The sequence below is a fragment of the Notamacropus eugenii genome, chromosome 2 (assembly GCF_028372415.1).
Source record: "Notamacropus eugenii isolate mMacEug1 chromosome 2, mMacEug1.pri_v2, whole genome shotgun sequence".
Lineage (NCBI taxonomy): Eukaryota > Metazoa > Chordata > Mammalia > Diprotodontia > Macropodidae > Notamacropus > Notamacropus eugenii.
Genome location: NC_092873.1, coordinates 358,868,030 through 358,890,634, shown reverse-complemented (window position 1 = coordinate 358,890,634; position 22,605 = coordinate 358,868,030). Strand labels below are relative to the sequence as shown.

Genomic DNA, 22,605 nt, shown 5'->3' with positions numbered 1-22,605 from the left:
ACAATGAAATACTTAGAGAATCCCAGAGATTCAAGTAAAAAACTACTTGAAATAATAAACAACTTTGGCAAAGTTGCAAGTTACAAAATAAACCCATGCAAATTTCTGCATTGATATATATATATATATATATATATATATATATATATATATATATATATATATATATATATATATATATACACACACACACACACACACACACACACATATACATATATATACACATATACATATATATATATTTACTAACAAAGTCCAACAGCAAGAGATAGAAAGAGAAATCCCATTTAAAGCTCGGGTGGATACTATAAAATATTTAGGAGTCTACCTGCCAAAATATATCCAGGGACTATATGAACATAATTACAAAATACTTTTTGCACAAATAAAGTCAGATCTAAGAAAGTGGAAAAACATCAGTTGTTCATGGGTAGGTCAAGCCAATATAATAAAAATGACAATTCTACCTAAATTAATTTACTTATTTAGTGCCATATCAGTCAGACTATCAGATAATTATTTTCTTGAGCTGGAAAAAATAGTATCAAAATTCATCTGGAAGAACAAAAGATCCAGAATATCAATGGAACTAATGAAAAGAAATGCTAGGGAAGGTGGCCTAGCTCTAGCAGATCTCAAATTGTATTATAAAGCAGCAATTATCAAAATCACTTGGTACTGGCTAAGAAAAAGAAGGGCAGACCAGTGGAATAGGCTACGGCTCAAGACACAGTAGTCAATGAGTATGGCAATCTACTGTTTGATAAACCCAAGGACCCCAGCTTCTGGGATAAGAACTCACTCTTTGACAAAAATTGCTGGGAAAACTGGATAACAGTGTGGCAGAAACTAGGCATAGACCAATGCCTGACACCCTACACACAAATAAAGTCCTAATGGGTACATGACCTAGGTATAAAGATTGATACTATAAAGAAATTGGTGGAGCAAGGAATAGTGTATTTATCAGATTTATGGAGAAGGGAAGAATTTTTGACTAAACAAGAGATAGAAAGCATTATGAAGTGCAAAAGAGATAATTTTGATTACATTAAACTGAAAAGTTTTTGCACAACCAAACCCAATGCAACCAAGACTATGAGGGAAGCAGAAAACTGGGAAAGCATTTTCAACTACTACCTGTGATAAAGGCCTCATTTCTAAAATACATAGGGAACCGAGTCAAATGTACAAGAATACAAGTCATTCCCCAAGTGATAAATGGTGAAAGGATATGAACAGGTAGTTTTCAGAGGAAGAAATTAAAGATATCTATAATCATATGAAAAAATGCTCTAAGTCACTATTGATGAGAGAGATGCAAATCAAAACAACTCTGAGATACCACATCACACTTTTCAGATGGGCTAACATGACAAAACAGGAAGATGACAAATGTTGGAGACGATGTGCAGGAGTTGGAACACTAATTCATTGTTGGTGGAGCTATGAGCTCATCCAACTATTCTGGAGAGCAATTTGGAACTATGCCCAAAGGGCTACAAAAATGTGCATACCTTTGACCCAGCAATATTGTTTCTAGGACTGTATCCCCAAGAGATCATAAAAATGGGAAACCACATGTACAAAAATATTTACAGCAGCTCTCTTTGTGGTGGTCAAGAAATCAAGGGGATGCCCATCAATTGGGGAATGACTGAACAAGTTGTGTTATGTGAGTGTAATGGAATACTATCGTGTTATAAGATATGATGAATACAGGAAGACCTCAAAGAGGCGTGGAAAGACTTATGTGAACTGAGTGAAAGGAGCAGAAGCAAGAGAACTTTGTAGCAACAACCACAGTGTGTGAGGATTTTTTCTGGTAGACTTAGAACTTCATTGCAATGCAAGGACTTAAAAATAATTCCCAATGGTCTCTTAAGGCAAAATGCCTTCCACATCCAGAGAAAGAACTAGGAAATTCAATCGCAGAATGTAGCAGATCATTTTCTTTCCTATTATGTTTTGGTTTGTTTTATGATTTCTCCCATTCATTTCAATTCTTCTATGCAACATGACTATGGTGGAAATGTATTTAATAGGAATGTATGTGTAGAACCCAGATAAAATTGTATGCCATCTGGGGGAGGAAAGGGGTAGGTACAGGGGAAGGAGAGGTACGGAGGGGAAAAAATCTAAGTTATATGGTAGTGATTATAGAACACTGAAAATAAATAATAAAAAAAGAAAGAAAAGGAGAAGTAGCAGTCAGTGACTACGGCTTCAGTCAATAAATCACGTGCTGCTTCAGCAGTTTGACCAGGCAGGAGAGGTTCCTAAACCAAGCAGGAAGGAAGCTGCGCAGAGTCCTTTTAAACCCCAAATATCACGTGCACGAGATGATGAATGCTGATTGGGCAGCAGCGGTCCCGCCCCCTCCAGAGCCTCAGGCGATTGGATGAGGAACTTAAAAGTTGGGCTCCAGGGCGCGGGAGCCGAGAGCGATGGCGGTGGCTGCGGCGGCCGTCCTGGCCTGGCTGCTCCTGAGCGGGGCCGGAGCCGGGGCCGACACGGCGGGGGACGAGGCCCGCGAGGCGGCGGCCGTGCGGGGTTTGCTGTCGCGGCTGCTGGGGCCCCGGGCGGCCGCGGGCTTCTCGGTGGCGGTAGAGCGCTCCCTGGCGCCGGCCCCGGGCGCGGACACGTTCCGCCTGAGCGGCGGCGGCGGCGGCGGCGGCGGGAGCCCCGTGCGGGTGGCCGGCTCCAGCGGCGTGGCTGCGGCGGCCGGGCTGCACCGCTACCTGCGCGACTTCTGCGGCTGCCACGTGGCCTGGTCGGGCGCGCAGCTCCGCCTGCCCGAGCCGCTGCCCGCCGTGCCCGAGCCGCTCACCGTGACCACGCCCAACAGGTAACGGGCAGCGGGGGAGGGGGCAGGGAGAGCCCGGGCCGAGCCTCATCCCTCTCTCGGTGCAGGTACCGCTTCTACCAGAACGTGTGCACGCAGAGCTACTCGTTCGTGTGGTGGGGCTGGGAGCGCTGGGAGCGAGAGATCGACTGGATGGCGCTGAACGGCATCAACCTGGCGCTGGCCCCCGTCGGGCAGGAGGCGGTCTGGCGGAGGGTGGGTCGGCCCTGGGCTCCGCGCCCTCCCCTCTGTCCCCTCCCGTCCCTCTCTTCTCTCCTCCATCCCCCTCAGCTGTCCGCCTTCTTTACCTGTGCCTCACCCTCCCCTCTTTCCTCCTCTCCCTCCTCCCTCCATCCCCCTCAGCTGTCCGCCTTCTTTACCTGTGCCTCACCCTCCCCTCTTTCCTTCTCTCCCTCCTCCCTCCATCCCCCTCAGCTGTCCCCCTTCTTTACCTGTGCCTCACCCTCCCCTCTTTCCTCCTCTCCCTCCTCCCTCCATCCCCCTCAGCTGTCCCCCTTCTTTACCTGTGCCTCACCCTCCCCTCTTTCCTCCTCTCCCTCCTCCCTCCATCCCCCTCACGTGTCCCCCTTCTTTACCTGTGCCTCACCCTCCCCTCTTTCCTTCTCTCCCTCCTCCCTCCATCCCCCTCACCTGTCCCCCTTCTTTACCTGTGCCTCACCCTCCCCTCTTTCCTCCTCTCCCTCCTCCCTCCATCCCCTTCTCCTGTCCCCCTCCTTTATCTGTGCCTCACCCTCCCCTCTTTCCTCCTCTCCCTCCTTCCTCCATCCCCCTCAGCTGTCCCCCTTCTTTACCTGCACCCTCCCCTCTTTCCTCCTCTCCCTCCTCCCTCCATCCCCCTCAGCTGTCCCCCTTCTTTACCTGCACCCTCCCCTCTTTCCTTCTCTCCCTCCATCCCCCTCAGCTGTCCCCCTTCTTTACCTGTACCTCACCCTCCCCTCTTTCCTTCTCTCCCTCCTCCCTCCATCCCCCTCACCTGTCCCCCTTCTTTACCTGTGCCTCACCCTCCCCTCTTTCCTTCTCTCCCTCCTCCCTCCATCCCCCTCACCTGTCCCCCTTCTTTACCTGTGCCTCACCCTCCCCTCTTTCCTTCTCTCCCTCCTCCCTCCATCCCCCTCACCTGTCCCCCTTCTTTACCTGTGCCTCACCCTCCCCTCTTTCCTTCTCTCCCTCCTCCCTCCATCCCCCTCAGCTGTCCGCCTTCTTTACCTGCACCCTCCCCTCTTTCCTTCTCTCCCTCCATCGCCTTCTCCTGTCCCCCTCCTTTACCTGTGCCTCACCCTCCCCTCTTTCCTCCTCTCCCTCCTCCCTCCATCCCCCTCACCTGTCCCCCTTCTTTACCTGTGCCTCACCCTCCCCTCTTTCCTCCTCTCCCTCCTCCCTCCATCCCCCTCAGCTGTCCCCCTTCTTTACCTGTGCCTCACCCTCCCCTCTTTCCTCCTCTCCCTCCTCCCTCCATCCCCCTCAGCTGTCCCCCTTCTTTACCTGTGCCTCACCCTCCCCTCTTTCCTCCTCTCCCTCCTCCCTCCATCCCCCTCAGCTGTCCCCCTTCTTTACCTGTGCCTCACCCTCCCCTCTTTCCTTCTCTCCCTCCTCCCTCCATCCCCCTCACCTGTCCCCCTTCTTTACCTGTGCCTCACCCTCCCCTCTTTCCTTCTCTCCCTCCTCCCTCCATCCCCTTCACCTGTCCCCCTTCTTTACCTGTGCCTCACCCTCCCCTCTTTCCTCCTCTCCCTCCTCCCTCCATCCCCCTCAGCTGTCCGTCTTCTTTACCTGTGCCTCACCCTCCCCTCTTTCCTTCTCTCCCTCCTCCCTCCATCCCCATCACCTGTCCCCCTTCTTTACCTGTGCCTCACCCTCCACTCTTTCCTCCTCTCCCTCCTCCCTCCATCCCCCTCAGCTGTCCCCCTTGTTTACCTGTATCTGAACCTTCCCTCTTTCCTTCTCTTCCCTCCCTCTCTTGATCTCTCCTCTTTGTCCTCCTCCCTCATTTTCTTCCTTCCCTTTCCCCTCGCTCTTTATCTACTCTTTTCTTCTCCCTGCTTTTCTCCTTCACACTCCCTTCCTCTTTCCTTACCCATCTCCCCCCTCCTCTTCCTTCCATTCTCTCCTCTTTCTTCCTGTACCTCCTTCCCTCTCCTCTTTCTCGTCCACCTGTCCTTCTTCCTTTCTCTCCCTCTCTTAATTCCTCTTCTTCTATCTCCCTTTTCCCTTTCCCTCTTTTAACCCTCCCTTACTCTCTCTAACTCTCTCTCTCTCTCTCTGTGTCTCTTTCCTTCCCTCTCCCCTTCCTCCACTCACTCTATTTCCTTTTCCTTCTGTTTTCTTCTCCTCCCTCCCAGTTTCCCTCCTTCTCTTCTTCCCTCTCCCATTCTTTTTCTCCCCCTCCCTTTCTCCCTCTTTCTTCCTCCTCTCTCTCTTTGGAGGAAAACAAATTAATTCCCTTCCCTGGGCCTCAGTTTCTTTCTCTGTAAAAGGAAGGGTTGGACAAGAATGATCCCTTCCAGCCCTGTCATTCCATGAGTGTAATTCTAACTTGTCCTGGTTGATGCCTTACTCCCTTATCCAAATTTACCTGGGGAGAGGCCAAGTGAGAGATATTCTGGTATATTCTGTTGGAAAGGAAGGAGACTAGGAATCAGAAGATTGCCCACCAGACCCAGACCTCAGTTTTCAGGCAGATAGGGATAATACCACCTGCTCTGTCTTAATCTCATGGAACTATGGGAATGAAAAAAAACATGTTTTGTGGTGACTTCATAAAGTGACCAAGGGGTTCTTATTGTTGTTATCTCTTTTTTCCCCAGGTGTACTTGACTTTGGGCCTGAATGAGACAGAGATAGATGACTACTTCACTGGTCCAGCCTTCCTGGCATGGGGGAGAATGGGCAACCTGCACACCTGGGGTGGCCCCCTACCTTCCTCCTGGCATCTTAAGCAGTCTTACCTGCAGGTAATAGGGCAGTGGAGAGTGGAGAAGAGGCTGAGTGAAGGGGTTCCTGATGATCCTGACCCAGCTGTCCCTCCCTTTTCCTCCCTAGTACCGGATTCTGGACAGGATGAGATCCTTTGGGATGAAACCAGTGCTTCCTGCATTTGCTGGACATGTGCCCAAGGCATTTACTAGGTGAGTTTACTAAGTCAGAACAAGGCAGGACCATAGATGGTGAGCCTCTATGATTCAAAGGCCCTATCTGGGAGAGGCAGTAAAAAGCATGCTAAATCTGGTGTCAGAGAACCTGGGTTTGAATCCTGCTCATCTGTGTGACCTTGGACAGATGCATTAATTTTTCCACCCCTCATTTCCCCATCTATAGAATCAGGGGGTTAGACTAGACAGACAGCTCTAAAGACCATCCTTTCCAGTGCTCAACTCATGACCTTACAAACCCCACTTCAGAGGACAACACATTCCACTGCCTTTTTCTAGAAAAAGTGTAATGTGATAGAGAAAAGAGGAAACCTAGGTTTGGTTCCCAGATCAGACACTTGTTAGTCACCTTGGGCAAGTCACAAGTTACTTCCCCTCTCTGAGCATTCATTTTGTCATCTGTAAAATGGTAGGAAATAAGACCTGCCTTGTTTCCAGCAATGTTCATAGATTGGGAACTGAAAGGGACTTTAGAGCTACCTCTCCAGCTTTAGATCTTCCCTGGTCACCCCCATACCATCTGGCCAGCTGCTAGAGCCTTCCCCCCAAGGTGTCCTGGTATCTGCATCTGAATGTAAGTACCCTGAGTCTCTTCTGTTAGGATGTAAGCTCCTGGGATTCAAGTATGTTTCATTTGTCTTTGTATCCCACCATCTGTCACAGAGCAGATGTTTAAATGTTTGTGGCCTGATTAAAGTGACAAAGCAATTTAAATTATAAAACCTTTCTTCATCATAGCAATCCCAAGAGGTAGGTAGAATAAATATTGTCATCACCATTTAAAAAAAAATTTATTTTTCAGTTCTCAGCTTTCACTTCCACAAGAAGTTGAATTCAAAATTTTCTCCCCATCCCTCCCCATCCTCCACTGTAGGACAGCATGCACCCCATTTACCTCTTCCTCCAGACTATCCTCCCTTCTGTTACCTACCATTCTTCCATCCCCCTTCCCCTCTATTTTCCTGTAGAGCCAAATAGACTTCTATACCCCATTGCTTGTGTATCTTAATTTCCAGTTGCATGCTAAAACAATTTTTAACATTCATTATTAAAGCTTTGAGTTCCATATTCTCTCCTTCCCACCCCACCCCTCCCCTTGGAGAAAACAAGCAATTTCATGTAGGTCATACATGTGCAACAATGCAAATCACCTCCATAATACTTAAGTTGTGAAAGACTGACCACACTTCCCTCTGCCCTAGCCTGCCCTTCATTTATTTCATTCTCTGCCTTGACCTGTCCTCCCACAACAGTGTTTGCTTCTGATTATCCCTTTCCCCAATTTGCTGTCCCTTCTATTATCTTCCCTCTCCTGTCTCCTTCCTCCTTGCTTTCCTGCAGGGTAAAATAGATTTCCATATCCAATTGAGTGTGTGTTATTCCTCCTTAAACCAAATCCTGTAAGAGTAAGGTTCACTTATTTCCTTTCCTCCCCCCCTCTTCCCCTCCATTGTAAAACCTCTTTCTTCCCTCTTTTATGTGAGATGATTTACTACATTCTACCTCTCCCTTTCTCTTACTCCTAATACATTCCATTCAAGAGTAAATGTAATTTTTTTAGGTGTTCTCCCTTCATATTCAGCTCACCCTAAGCCTTCTGTCTATATGTATCTGTTTACATAAATACATACATGCATACATGTATACATACATATGTACATATGTATGTATGTACACACCCATGTACATATACATACCTGCACGTATATAATATACACATATATACATACCCATACACACCCACATATACATTCCCTCCAACTACCCTAATACTTGTAATACGTTGTAATTCTCATGAATTACAAATAACATCTTTCCATGTAGGAATGTAGACAGTTCAACTTTAATGAGTTCCATAAGGCTTCTCTTTCCTATTTGCCTTTTCATGTTTCTCTTGATTCTTGTATTTGAAAATCAGTTTTCTATTCAGTTCTAGGCTTTTCAACAAGAATGCTTGGAAGTCCTCTGTTTCATTGAAATTCCATTTTTCCTCCCAAAGTATTATGCTCACTTTTGCTGGGTAGGTAATTCATGGTTTTAATGTTATCTCCTTTGACCTCTGGGATATCATATTCCAAGCCCTTGGATCCCTTGGTGTAGAAGCTGCTGAATCCTGTGTTATCCTAATTGTATTTCCACAATATTTAAATTGTTTCTTTCTGGCTGCTTGTTATATTCCCTACTTGACCTGAGAGCTCTGGAATCTGGCTATAATGTTCCTAGGAGTTTTCCTTTTGGGATCTCTTTCAGGAGGTGATAGGTGAATTCTTTCCATTTCTATTTTCCCTCTAGTTGGAGAATATCAGGCATTTTTCCTTGATAATTTCTTGGAAGATGATGTGTAGGCTCTTTTTTTAATTGTGGTTTTCAGATAGACCAATAATTTTTAAGTTCTCTCTCTTGCATCTGTTTTATAGATTAGTTGTTTCTCCAATGAGACATTTCACATTTTCTTCTGTTTTTTCATTCTTTTGGTTTTGTTTTATAATTTATTGGTTTCTCATAAAGGTATTGGCTTCCATCTGCTCCATTCTTATTTTTACAGAACTATTTTCTTCAGTGAGCTTTTGAACCTCCTTTTCCATTTGACCAGTTCTGCTTTTCAAAGCATCCTTCTCCTCATTTGCTTTTTGGACCTCTTTTGCCATTTGGGTTATTCTATAAGGTGTTATTTTCTTCAGCATTTCTTTGGGTCTCCTTTAGCAAGCAGTTGACTCACTTTTCATGATTTTCTTGCATTACTCTCATTTCTCTTCCCAATTTTACCTCCATCTCTCTTACTTGATATTCAAAATTCTTTTTGACCTCTTCCATGTCCTGAGACCATTGCATATTCCTTTTGGAGGTTTTGGATGTAGAAGCCTTGACTTTGATGTCTTCCTCTGATGGTAGGCTTTGTTCTTCCTCATCCAAAAGGATGTAAGAGAATACCTTTTCGCCGAGAAATTATCCTTCTATAGTCTTATTTTTTTCCCCTTTTTTGAACATTTTCCCACATAGTTAGTTGATTGTTGAATCCTTTTGTGAAGTGGAGGGTCTACTGCCCTAGGCTTCAGAGGTTTTGTGCAGTTGTTCTCTGACAATCTCTAGGGACCTGTAAGTTCTCAGTTCTTCAAGGTGGCATCAAGGAAGAGGAGTATATTTCTCTCCTGGCATGTACTCTGGTCTGTGAGCAACCAGAAGCACTCTATTCTGCCCTGCACCTGTGATTAGGATTCCCTCTCCACTGCCTCGAGCAGCTCCATCACACCAGCACTCCTCCTCACCTCAGGAGTGCCACTCAGGGCGAGTGAGACCTCAATCAGCTGCTTGATTCCCCCAGGTTTTTTAGGCCATGGGCTACAAAAGTGGATGCTGCTGCTGCCTGGGGCCAGGTACCCACTGAATTCCCTTCTCACACAGGTGAAAGAGCTTTCTCACTGACCTTTGAAGCTGTCTTTGGCATTTGTGGATTGACAACTGCTGCTGGTGGCACCTTGAGGCCTGCTCCAGTCCTGTCCTTGCAGTGGCATGGCCAAGGCTGGATTGTGCTCTACACCTTACGTGGTGCAATAGACCTTTCCTGTCAGCTTTCCAGGCTGCCTTGGGCTCAAAATCTCTTTCACTCTGTCATTTTGTGGCTTCTACTGCTCTAGAATTTGTTCAGAGTCATTTTTTACAGGTATTTTATGGGCTATGGGGGGAGAGCTATGTAGGTCCATCCTCTGTTCTGCCATCTTGGCTCCACGCCTCTATCACCATTTTACCAATGAAGAAATGAGGCTGATAGAGGTGAAAAGTGACTTATCCAAAGTGCCACTGCCAGTAATTGGTAGTAAGAGCTGACATTTTTGTAACTTCTTAAGGTTAGCAAAACACCTTACATCCATTATTTCATTTGATCTTCACAGCATCTCTGCCAGGTTAAGTGCTTTATTTATTATCATCACCAATTTACAGAGGAAACTGAGTCTGGAAAAGATTGTGTGTGCCCAGGGTCACATAATAAATGTCTGTAGCAGGATCTGGACCCTGACTCCAAGTCTTTCCCTCACACCCATGAACCATATCAAAAACCTCTTAAGAATCCCTTGTTAGAGAGGACACTCATGGGGTCACTTGTCTTAAGCCCCTCCCCAGCCTCCTTGCCTCTGCTCTTCCCTCACTACCTTCCACTATATATCATAAGGTTCTAGCTGTGAATTGGTGACCACATTTAAAAGTTATTTTATCAACATAACTCAAGTTATGATTACCTTACTAGGGGTTCTTAACATGGGGTCTAGGTTTTGTTTTTTCCACCTTTTGTTCATTGTGTTTTCATAGAAATAGTTTCCTTTGTAACATTATGTATTTTACTTTATGCATTTAAAATACTTTTCTGAGGATAGCTCTACAGGCTGCACCAGAAGGCCAAAAGATGTCCATGTTCCCAAAAGGTTACAAACCCTTATTATTCTGCTGGTTAATCCCTGAAGGAGGAGAGACTTGGACACAAAAGAACAGCCAGTGTGTTGAGGTGTAGTGAAGGTGTGAAAAGGGACAGCCCTTGTACCTTCTCACCTACCTTCTTTCCCTGGAGGGTCACTTTGGCTTCTAGAGTCCCCGTTGTTGGGTCTCTGTGTGGGGATGGGAGGGTCCCTGGTTACCTTTTCTCTCCTCCCTCCCTGGTCTCTCCCACCACCTCTGTCCTCCATCATTCTCCCTCTACCATTGTTTCTTCCTTCACTTCCAGAGTTTTCCCGCAGGCCAATGTCACCAATCTGGGCACATGGGGCCATTTCAACTGTACTTACTCCTGCTCCTATCTCTTGGCACCAGAAGACCCTTTGTTCACAGTGGTTGGGAGCCTCTTCCTGAGGGAGCTGACTCAGGCGTTTGGCACTGACCACATCTATAGTGCTGATACCTTCAATGAAATGGAGCCCCCTTCCTCTGATCCAGCCTACCTGGCTGCTGCCACAGCTGCAGTCTATGAGGCCATGATTGCTGGTGAGGAAGGCAGGGTGCTGAGGGTAGCTGAGGGAAGTGAGGGAGGTGGACACAGAGGGTGGGATATCCTGAGAGGGATCAGACAAAGCAGTGAGATGAGGATGACAGGAATGTCAGCCAAGGAAATAAGAGGTTTGGGCAAAGTGTGAGGACCCTCTGGTCCTCTGGTTCCCTAGTCTCACCCTTCCATTTTATGTATAGGGAGGTGAATGCTGAGGTCCCACATCTATGAGTGATGAGGCTCCTTTGGAGCTCAAGTCCCCTGACTCCCTCTGCTCATGGTCTTTGCCCCTTCTTTGGGACTCCAAGCTCCATCATTTGGAACTGCTTTTTTCTCTCCCAGACAGTCCTTTTCTCTCCATTCTCCATCCTGTTCACTCAGGAGTCATCAGCCTCTCCAGCTAATGGCTGCTTTCCTCCTGCCTACAAACCATCCCCAGCCCCTGGTCACTTTACCCTCTCTCTTGTCTATCCAGGCTGACCTCTGTGAGAAGCTGCCTGCAGTAAGTGCCTCTGCTTGCCTCTTCTCCACTCTGCAGTCTGGCTTCTAACCTTCAGTTGAAACTGCTCCCTCCTCCTCACCAGTGATCTCATAGTAGCCAGATCCAATGGTCTCTTCTCCATCCTCCTCCCTCCTGACCCTCTGCAGTCTTTCACACTTTCATCCTCTCCCTTCTCTGGACACTCCCTGTCTCTAGGATTTTGTGACACTGCTCTTCCGTGGATCTTCTCTTACTTACCCAGCTGATTGCTCCTCAGTCTCCTTTACTGGGACTTTGTCCAAGGCACACCCACTAACCCTGGGTGTCCCACAAGCTTCTGTCCTGGCCCCTCTTTTCTTCTCCCCTATACTGATTTCACTTGGATGATCTCATTAGCCCCCATGAATTGGAGTATCATGTGTTATCTGTTGAGAGTTCTCAGATCTGTGTATCCTGCCTTAATATCTCTGCTGACCTCTATTCTCACACATCCAACTGCCTTTTGGAGATCTCCAGGAAGATAGCCCATGAATGTCTTAACACATTATGTCCAAAGCTTGAACTCCTTGTCTTTCCTTCCCAAACCCTCCCATCTTCTGAATTTCCCTATGACTTCCAAGAGTATTACCATCCTGGGTTTAGAACTTCAGTGTAATCCTCAACTCCTCACTTTCAAATCTCAGAATTCTGTCACTTTATAACGTCTCCACATACAAGTCCTTCTGTCCTCTGCCACTGCCCTCTTCACTCCACACTTGGACTATTTCAGTAGCCTGCTGGCCTTCAGTGCCTTCCCCTCCTGCTTTCAGCTGCCACTTTGATGTGCTTAACATCCAAGTCTGACCCTGTTAACCTCCCATGACCACCAGTGCCAGTGGTGCTCATCACCTCCAGATTCAAACATATTTGGTACTGATTTATTTCCTCTCCAGCACCTTTCAAGCTAGTCACATGCCCCTTCATCCTGTTTACTCTGTGATCCAGTGACACTGACCTTCTTGCTACTACTAGAACAAGACCCTCCTTCTGCTGGCTCTGCTGTCCCTCCTGCCCGAAATGTTCTTTCTCATTTCTGCCCTCCCTTGTTCCCAGCTGACATCTCACCTCCTACAGGAAGTCCTCCTGAATTCCCTTCATACCTGTGCCTTCCCTCAGCTGATTATCTCCAGCATATCCTGTCTATGTCTTGTTTGTACATAGACTGTGAGCTCCTAGGGAACAAAGACTCTTTTTTTTTTTCCCTTTGTGTATATTTCCATTACTTAGCATCGACCTTGCACACAGTAGGTGCTTCCTAAAGGTTTGCTACCTGGCTGACTAGGTATGGAGATCCCAGGATTCCCTATCAGTGGAGGTAATGAGACAGAAGTAGGGCCTGGGTGTGTGTTGATCCCATGTAGGATGGGTCCAGAGGGTCCAGGGTCAGGGGTCATGAGGATGTAACTTCTTTTCTATTCTTGGGGTCCCCTTTGGGAGAGACCCAGGTGTTTCCCTCCTCTCACCAGCAATCCCTTCTACCACCCCTTATTTCTACAGTGGATTTTGATGCTGTGTGGCTTCTCCAGGGCTGGCTTTTTCAACACCAACCAAACTTCTGGAAACCCCCCCAGGTGAAGGCTGTGCTGAAGGCTGTGCCCCTTGGCCGCCTTCTCATCCTGGACCTCTATGCCGAGCACCAGCCTGTCTACTCACGTACTGACTCCTTCTATGGCCAGCCATTCATCTGGTGCATGCTGCACAATTTTGGGGGAAACCATGGGCTTTTTGGGGCATTAGATGCCGTGAACAAGGGACCCTCAAATGCTCGTCTCTTTCCCAATTCCACCCTTGTGGGAACAGGCATGGTCCCAGAAGGCATCAACCAGAATGAAGTAGTTTATTCCTTGATGGGTGAGCTGGGCTGGCGGAAGGACCCCTTGCCTGACCTAGGGGCTTGGGTAGCAGGCTTTGCAGCCCAGCGGTATGGGACTTCCCACTCCCAGGCAGAAGCTGCCTGGAGGCTGCTGCTACAAAGTGTCTACAACTGTTCTGGTGATTTGTGCACTGGCCACAACCGCAGCCCACTGGTGAAACGCCCTTCCCTTCACCTGGACTTCTCTGTTTGGTATAACAGAAGTGATGTCTTTGAGGCCTGGAGGTTGCTGCTGGAAGCAGCTCCAGTGCTGGCAACCAGCCCTGCCTTCCGCTATGACCTGCTGGATGTCACGAGGCAGGTGGCCCAGGAGTTGGTGAGCCTGTACTATGGGGAGCTCAGGACAGCCTTTGAGGCAGGAGAAATGGCAACCTTGCTCACTGTTGGTGGCCTGCTGGTCTTTGACCTACTGCCCTCCCTGGATGAGCTGCTGGCCAGTGATGAGAGATTCCTTCTGGGTGGCTGGCTGAAGCAGGCCCGGGAGATGGCAGTCAGTGAGGCTGAGGCTTTGCATTATGAGCAGAATGCCCTCTACCAGGTGACCCTGTGGGGGCCCACAGGGAACATCCTTGACTATGCCAACAAGCAGCTGGCAGGACTGGTGGCTGGCTACTATACTCCCCGCTGGAAGCTCTTTGTGGAGATGCTGGTGAAGAGCCTGGCCGAGGGCACCCCTTTCCAGCAGAGCCAGTTTGAGAATGAAGCCTTGCTATTGGGGCAGAACTTTGTCTTGGATGGGGAGAAGTTCCCTACCCAACCTCAGGGTGACACTGTGGACTTAGCCAAGAAATTTTTCCTCAAGTATTATCCAAGATATCAAGCAAGGGCTGTGTGACCCACCCCCTTACCTGTACCACCTGGGACTTCCCATAGTTCCTTGTACTTTTAAGCTCCCTCCTAGGATCCTAAATCCTATCAGTGGCCTAATTTGGGACCCCTGGGAGGAAATAGGTCATAAAACCATGCACAGTTTTTGGAGATAGTCCCTCTTCCCTGCTTATAGCTGAGCTGTGTCTGGTCCCTAGAGTCAGGACCTAGACTGGGCTCACTTAAGAGACTCTTTTATCTGGGATAGAAAGTGGGTCCTATGAATTGAGAGTAATGGGAATGGGAGAATTATCCATGATATTCTCTCCTCTACTCCAGAGGTGGACACAAAGCTATCATTTATTATACTAATCAATAAATCAACATGTCTGTCTAGGTCTTTCATTGGAGAAACCAATGAGAGAGAGCAGCAGTGAGTGTAGATTGAATAGCAGTTTTCTCATGCAAAACAAGGAAGGTGAATCTTTTAAGTTCCCTTCCAGCACAGATGCTTCTGATGGGGTGCTTGGGTGCATGTACTTGGGCCCCAATTCTAAAATCACATTTCTCTTTAAAAATCACATTTCTCCCTAGCCTCAAAATAATATCTCAGACACTTTCTCCCTCAAGGACACAGCCTGCCTTAGAAACAACCGTTATCTTCCTTCCTGCTGTAGTAGCCAGGTGTACCTATAGAACTCATGAGTTTGAACTGGCTGTGTGATGGGTCATAATGACATTTACTACTCACTGACCAATCATATGTATTCTATACTTAGCCATATCTATATTCCTTTACATTAATCTTGTCTAACAAGGCATTGATGAGGGAATCCTGGATTTTCCTAGTCAACCCTGACTGTTTTTTGACTTAGTGATATTTCAGGCCTAAAACCACACCTCCAGGTAGCCCCCTCTTGGGCTATTTCCCCATGAATTTTGGGTAAAATACTTGCACAGTAGATACCAAAAGTGCATTTTCCTTTAAGAACTGACCACTACTTAACCACTCCCTAATCCCACCCCAAAACACCTATTTAGCATATTTGGCAAAGTGGTACTATAGAATATCCTATATAAACTTTCCCTGTATCCCTTTAATGTTGCAGGTTCTGTAAGAATGCTTGCCTTCTGAAAAGCATAATAAATCTTTACCTTGACTTCAACAATGCTTGAGTTCGTGAGTTATTCTTCTGACGACCTGCCCCTGGTACCCTGGTCTTTGTGGGGGTCTCACACCCCCTTTTCAGACCTCATCATATGTTGGCATCCAACATGGGGCCACAGTCTGAGATCTTAAGCATTCTTTAGGTCAAGGTAAGGTTCCCCTCTCTTCCCTTTTCCCTTAAACTTTCCAAGCCCATTCCTACTCCTTGCCCTATAGTCAGGTTCACTCCTTAAGCACCTAGGAAGGCTTATTGGGCATTTGGTGGAGCCTTTGACAGGCTCGGGAACTATCCCTCCAGACAGTGGATGCATTATGGGGATCAGGGCATCTTTGCTCTCTAATTGGGTTGCCTTTGAGAGAATTGGTAGACTGTAGGCGCTGTGGTACCCCTTCCCCCTCTAAATTCGTCTCTAAGGCTTACAGGCAAAAGGATGGGCCAACCTCCCCCCATTCACCCCTAGGAAACTTGGTCCATCAGACCATAAGGAACATGTTTCCTGGCCTCCACTTGGTCTGGAGAGCCAAGCCAAAAAGTCTGATTTTTGCAGAGGATTTCTGACAATTTTCTCTGAGTTTTTGGATTCTTCTTTTTGTGGTTTGTATGTGTTCTGTCTCTCTCTATGTTCTTTGTGTGCATCTGTGTTTTAGTGCAGCCACCTCTGCTGCAGCTGGACTTTGGAATGCAGTTTTCTCTTTGCCTCCCTCTCTTCCCCTCTCTCTGATTGCCTCAGCATCAGAGGAAAGGACGGTAGAGAGAAAGAGAGAAACATGTAATACTTTTTAGGTTATATGATTGCTAAAGGCAGTTTCAGGTCAGACATAGAAAGAAATAAGGTATGTGCAGTTTTAAAATGGCTTTAATCAAAGCCCACCTGAAGGAGAACAACATGAGTAGAAAGTTTAAGGAAAGCATGAAAGGTCTGGAAATGGATGGAAAGTTGTTGGTAAAATTCTCTCTCTTTTTCTACCTTCTAACCCTGTCCAGGTTGTGAAGGTGGGGAGAAAGACTAGAAAGAAATCAGGGACACTTATCCCTTCATATCGGAGAGGCAGACTGACTAGCATTTAATTGTCTCATGCCTTACCTAAAAGAGAAAAGTTTTTGTGTAATGGGAAACAAGCAAAAGGTATTTATTCTGGTCATATTATAAGTGAAACTTGTTGCTCCTAATTTGATATTTCAGATAGTCAGAATTTGTGATACTCTTTGGCACTAAGGCAAATTGGGAAAATGCATAGATCTGAAAAAGACACCTCAGAGATAAAACTTTGAACTCTCCAGTAGAGAGGAAGGGACTAGGCACCACTGGATCTTTTTCCAGAGTCTCCCACACTTCAGCTGGCCGATTGATAACTCTTTCAAAGAAGTTTTTAAGGAGTGGACACAGAAGTGAAGTCTACTTGAGCAAAAGTTGGAACCATTAAGATCTTTTACCCTGTAGTCCTTATTCTGACCACCGAGCTAGGGGTGCAGTGAATAGGTAGGACAGCTCAAAACAGTTTAGCAGATTCTATTAACTCCTCTCTTCCCAGATCAGATCAAGGGAAGAGAGTGCTAAAGAATAGTAAGGAATTTGAGTTATCTTCCCCGATTTTGCAAAAAAAGAAAAAGGTGGAGAGGCAAAGCAGCTATATCGGGGCCCCGCTGACATCAGCCCTGGGTCCCTGGGCTCCCTGAAACCCACCCCTTTAGGCAAGCAGAGGAACCTCTCCTCTCAAACCCCCCAGTCCTTGCTCCCATACCACTGGAGCCTGGAGCTTCTGCTCCAAGTTCTCTGAAACTGAGCAACCCCTATCAGGAAGCTCACAGATTCCTCAAGGACCCTCCTCTGTATCCACCAAATCCCCTTCCTCAATGGCCCTCCAAACATTTAATTCAGGTGCTGGACTTTACAACCTCCCGGCATTCCCCAGTCCTTAGTCCCTCTTTCTCCCCCTTCCCAAATCTCCAACTCTCCAACAACCAGACTCTGCAACTGTGGGGAGAGTAGGGAATGGGCCAGGGCAGTATGAGATCACAAGCCAACCGGCCTCTGAATTTGGTAAGCCCAATCTCCTATTAATAGTTTTTATGTGTGATGATTTGGAAATGCATTTAATGGCATGTAAAGTTCACTGTGTTACTATTGTGCTTCTAAATTGTAAAATTCTCTTACATTGTAAAAATTGAGTGACAACTGTAATCCAGAAATGGTGTTAGAGAAAGCAATTTTTAATCAGAATTTTGTTGAAACTAAAAGATGTTGGGAAAATTGTGTAAAACCAGTTATGTTACTTTATCTGTCCTGCTAACATTGTCTTATAATGTTTTGTAATTGCCATTTAGACAACCAGGTGTTTTCACCTTTGCCTATTAAAGAGGTTAAAGCTAAAACAATTTGACTATCACTTATGAAAGTTGTAGATTGTTAACTAAGTTATTTGGAATTACTGTTTTAATGCTAAATCCTAAAATTGTTAATTGATTACTGTGTATGGAAAGAAAAGAATTGAGTGAAAACTTTATTTAGACTGGTTCTGCCCATTCAGAACAGTCCGCCTATATGTTGGCAGGCATGGACACTAACATCAGCCTCCTCCCTGGGGTCCATGTTGATTCCCCTTATTTTGTAAAATTGATAAGGGCCTCTAGAAACCATCTGTGTGGGCAAGGTCATCAGCCCTAGGAAAAGAACTTGTTTGGCTTATGTAGTTCCTAAACTGTTCGGCCTTGAGGCCGAAGGGCTACCCGAGCCTTTCTTACCTGTCGCAGGTCTTCGGAGATCAGCCGGATAAACGTGTTGAGAGAAGAGACTTTCCAGAGTCAAACAAGGGTTAGGCTTTATTCAGGGTCTTAGTTACATGTGCAGGGTGAATTCTTCCTCAGGAGAGAGGAATCCTCCTCCTCCCAAGGGACAAGGATCATACAGCAAGAGGATGGGAGCAGGAGAGGGGGGGACCCTCAGCGTGAAGAGCTCCTTCAGGCTTTCCTGTCCCTACTTAAGCTCTCCCGCCGCATAGTTTGCACATGAATACCGTGCGTGCTCTTAGCCCCTAGCTAGTCAACAACAGGTGTGCTCAGACCATGGGCCAATCTCAAGGGTGGGATGCTCTCCCCAGCAAGTTTCCCACAGAGAAGAGGGGGAAATGCACGAGAAAGCCCGTGTTTCACGCCTCAGTCCCCAGCTGTTCCCTGGGGGGCCTCGTGAGAACTCTGAGGTTTAGAAGTCCTCACTTTTACCTGCCCGAGACTGTCCATGTGAAAACTGAGCTTACACCCCCAACACTAAACAATGAATATGACTTGCTCAGAAGTTGTAATAAATAGAAAGGATGTTTAACAATTGGCTTTTATATCAGGACAAGTTTTAAATTCGAGAAGGAAAGATGTTAAATGGAATCCCTTATGTGTGTGAGTCCTGGGAAATCTTTATTGCTTATTGCAACTCCATGACAGTGGAAATAACTGCATCTGACTCTAAGCTGTGATTAGTGAGATGTGCTGTTTAAGGTAAAAGGCATTTGGCACTATAACTATTTTTTTTTTAGTTTGGGTATAGTTGTCTGCATTAAATCAGTATCTGAGAGAAATGCTAGAAGCTACTCAGAGGGAATGTGATCCTGTACTATTAACAGGTGAAGTTTGTATCTAGAAAACAAACACCGAGGGGACAATTCTGAACTCAATTAGGATGAGATGCTCCTGGTTAGTTTCCCCATTGTGTTCCTTTTAAAAGGAATATTTCCCACCTGACTATTCCTGAGTCTGGCTATGAAAGAGATGCTGTATGATTGGAGAATTTCACTCTTATCTGAATTCAAACAGAGTCAAGGATGTTTTATCCTGTCATATTTGGTATGTCATATGTCCCTGCTATTTTCCTTCTATAGCAGATGTCTATGATCAATAGCAAGTGACCAGCAAAACATGTGAGCCCTTTTGTGTAATCTTACTGGGAAATCTAATATTGTTTTTATTTGAAATTAGACATGTGCAGATAATTATGTATACTACTTAAGACTCACCTTAAGATGTTCGTATTGTTTAAAAGGATTTTTAAAAAGCAGCAGTATTTTTCTGTGATCAGTCTCTTACTGTTACCAATGTAAGATTCCATTATGCCTTTTGACTAAAGCATTTTGTGATATCTAAGAATTCTGCTATAACTAAGAATTCAGTTATAATACTTTGGGAATTCGTGTTACTTAAGGCCATTTTTATAACAACTCAGCTTTAATGAACTTCAGTTTTAAAGTTTTATTTTTGCTTTAATGTGAAAAGAGAGCTATCATTTAAAAAGTTTCAACTAATTTTCTTTATAAAAGTTTAGTGGTTCTCTTAACATCAGGACAAAATTTAAATTGTTTTAAGAGAAAAGACTTAGAAGAAACGTTTTTTTAAAATCTCTCTTGTGAGGCCTATTAAGTTTTCATTTTCAAGATAATGTATTGCTAAATTAATGTAATGATCTATAAAGCACAAAAGATCTTGCTGTTTTGATCTAAATTTGTAACTATCCTATGGCCTAAATAAGCAAGAGTTAAAATTAGTGTTTGTACTTATCATATGTAAACAACAACAGCTTAATTTCTGAAGTTTCTCTTCTAGAGTGAATGTAATCAGAGAAGGATAAACAAGCCTGTGAAACAATGATGTATATGTATTCAGTTATGAGGTCCAAGTTAGAAACCTCTTTTGTTTAAGGCAATACAGCTATGCTAGTGAAGAGTAACAACTTGTGAGCTATTTTGTCTATGGTAGAAATATAAAGAAAAGTGAAGCAGTCTGAATAATGGGTTCAAAAGATTTGGAAAAATAGATAAAGGCTTGATCAAAAATATGGAAAGCGGATAAGAAGGTTTGGGACAAATGGGAGTCATTCAAGCCCCTCCTTTCCCTGATTGTTACTAAGTATGTTAAGAGGGTGTGAGGAAGTTTGACGGTATTCTCACACTCACCCCACTTCTAGTAATTTTCTTCCTACTCCTTTTTGGCCCTTGTTTGTTAATCTCTGTGCCAGATTTGTGTCTTCTAGGTTCCATACCCTCCACTTGCAGATGACAGCTCAGGCTGGGTACTATCCTCTCTGTCCACGACCATGACCCATCACCCTCTGGACCTGGCATCGGCCAAGTTCCCAACACTGGCTGTAACCCCTCCAATGTCAGGACCCTGTGAGGCAGGGACAGCTCTACACCATCTCTCTTAGCATGAAGCAGTTTTAGAATCTGAGACTTTTGTCCCTTACCCCAAAAGATTTTGGGTCCCATCTGTTTAAGGGGGGGAATGATAGGGTGCTTGGGTGCATGTCCTTGGGCCCCAATTCTAAAATCACATTTCTTGTTAAAAATCACATTTCTCCCTAGCCTCAAAATACTATCTCAGGCAATTTCTCCCTCAGGGACACAGCCTGCCCTGGCAACAATCATTATCTCCCTTCTTGCTATAGTAATCAGTTGCAACTATAGAATTCATTACTTTGAACTAGCTGTGTACTGAACTCCCTGTATGCTGGGTCATAATGACATTTACTACTCACTGACCAATCATGTATTCTAGATTTAACCATACCTGTACTCCCTTACATTAATCTTGTCTAACAACATATTGATGAGGGAAGTCTGGTTTTTCCTGGTCAGCCCTGACTGTTTTTTGACTTAATGATGTTTCAGGCCTAAAACCATACCTCTAGGTAGCCCCTCCTTGGGCTATTTCCCCATGAATTTTGGGTAAAATACTTGCACAGTAGATACCAAAAGTGCATGTTCCTTTAAAAACTGATCACTCCTTAACCACTCCCTAATCCCACCCCAAAACACCTACTTGGCATATTTGGCAAAATGATACTACAGAATATCCTACATAAACTTTCCCTGTATCCCTTTAATGTTGCAGGTTCTGTAAGAATGCTTGCCTTCTGAAAAGCATAATAAATCTTTACCTTGACTTCAACAATGCTTGAGTTCGTGAATTCTTCTTCTAACGACCTGCCCCTGGTACCCTGGTCTTTGTGGGGGTCTCACACCCCCTTTCCAGCCCTCATCAGTTCTATGAGTTTTTATAATTTGAGGACTTTGCTTTGATTTCATTTAATTCTGGAGGGGAAGAGGATGAGCAAAATTCTATGTTGATTACATACATGTGGGTATATTTTTTTTTTTACAACTAAAAATAATGCTTAAAACACAAGAGACTCATAAGCTCGTGCTAATAAATGCTTAAATGTTGAATCAACCTGTGATCTACTATACTCTTCCAATAAATGTACTTTATGTATTGTTGAGGAGATATTTTACTTTCCCCCATGATCTGTGCTATGTAATTCACAAATCTGGATCTCCTGGCTACCCTGAATTGTTTTAGTCCTTTCAGCTGCAATATCCTTCTGGAGTTTTCTCCTGGCCATATCTTCTCTATGCAGCATTGAAGATGTGGGAAACACCTACCAATGGACAACCAGCAACTACTTTTCCCTTGAACTTCTGAAGCATCTGTATTTCCAGGCTTTCTTTTCAGTCACCTGTGCTCAAGTGACTGACAAAACAGAAGTATCCAGGGACTTGAAGTCTAGTCTCAGGCACACCTAAGGAAACCTGAATTATGACTGACTAGTGCTCATGGTGTAGAGGAACTTGTGGGGGTGGGGAGAGAGAAATTATCTCATTTCACTGATCCAAAGAAAAGATGACTGAATCCCAGTGCCACAAGCTCAAATGAGAAAGGCAGGGAATATGTGGAATTGTTCTCAGCTCCTCTAAAAGCACAAATAGGGTATGGCTCCTCCTGGATCAGTTGGCAATACTCTTTGTCATATTCTAGTTATGGAAACCAAGGAACCAGTCATTGTGACTGTGAAACACTTGTCCTTTAGCCAGGAGAGGAAGCACTTAACCATGATCAGGAGGGAACAACTTGGCCAACATTGTGTTCTAGTCCCCACTACCCCCTTACATTTACATTTCATTGAATTTAAGCTTCCTATTTGTTATCTCTTACTGTAAGAGACACATGTTCCTTCGTGACCATACATTTCTTGTATGATATCCCAATGATGTAAAGGATTTTGTTGGAAAGAAGTATAACCAGAAAAGAAGGTGTGTTGGTCATGTTGCAAGAGCCAAAGGTAGCCAACCAGCCAGCCTTCCTGCTCTTGTAGGTTTCCACACCATTTCTTCTTTTAAAATGTAAAAAACAAAAAATTCTCCCACTCTCCCCCATAGGGGGAAAACTTTCTCTTTTATGTAAATGTTAAGCATAGTCAAAACAC

At 45.2% G+C, this 22,605-nt stretch overlaps 1 protein-coding gene across 2 annotated transcripts; it reads left to right on the top strand.

The window, feature by feature from the left end:
• The first annotated feature begins 2,389 nt into the window (after positions 1–2,389).
• Positions 2,390–17,732, top strand: LOC140528576 (alpha-N-acetylglucosaminidase-like). 2 transcript variants are annotated; one of them, XM_072646521.1, is made up of 6 exons: positions 2,408–2,851; positions 2,917–3,064; positions 5,674–5,820; positions 5,909–5,994; positions 10,733–10,989; positions 13,008–17,732. In XM_072646521.1, exons 1-6 carry the CDS (start codon positions 2,451–2,453, stop codon positions 14,216–14,218), a joined length of 2,250 nt encoding a protein of 749 aa, XP_072502622.1. In that variant the 5' UTR covers positions 2,408–2,450; the 3' UTR covers positions 14,219–17,732. The 2 variants fall into 2 exon arrangements, with proteins under 2 accessions (XP_072502621.1, XP_072502622.1); XM_072646520.1 differs by having other exon boundaries at positions 2,390–3,064.
• Positions 17,733–22,605: the final 4,873 nt, after the last annotated feature.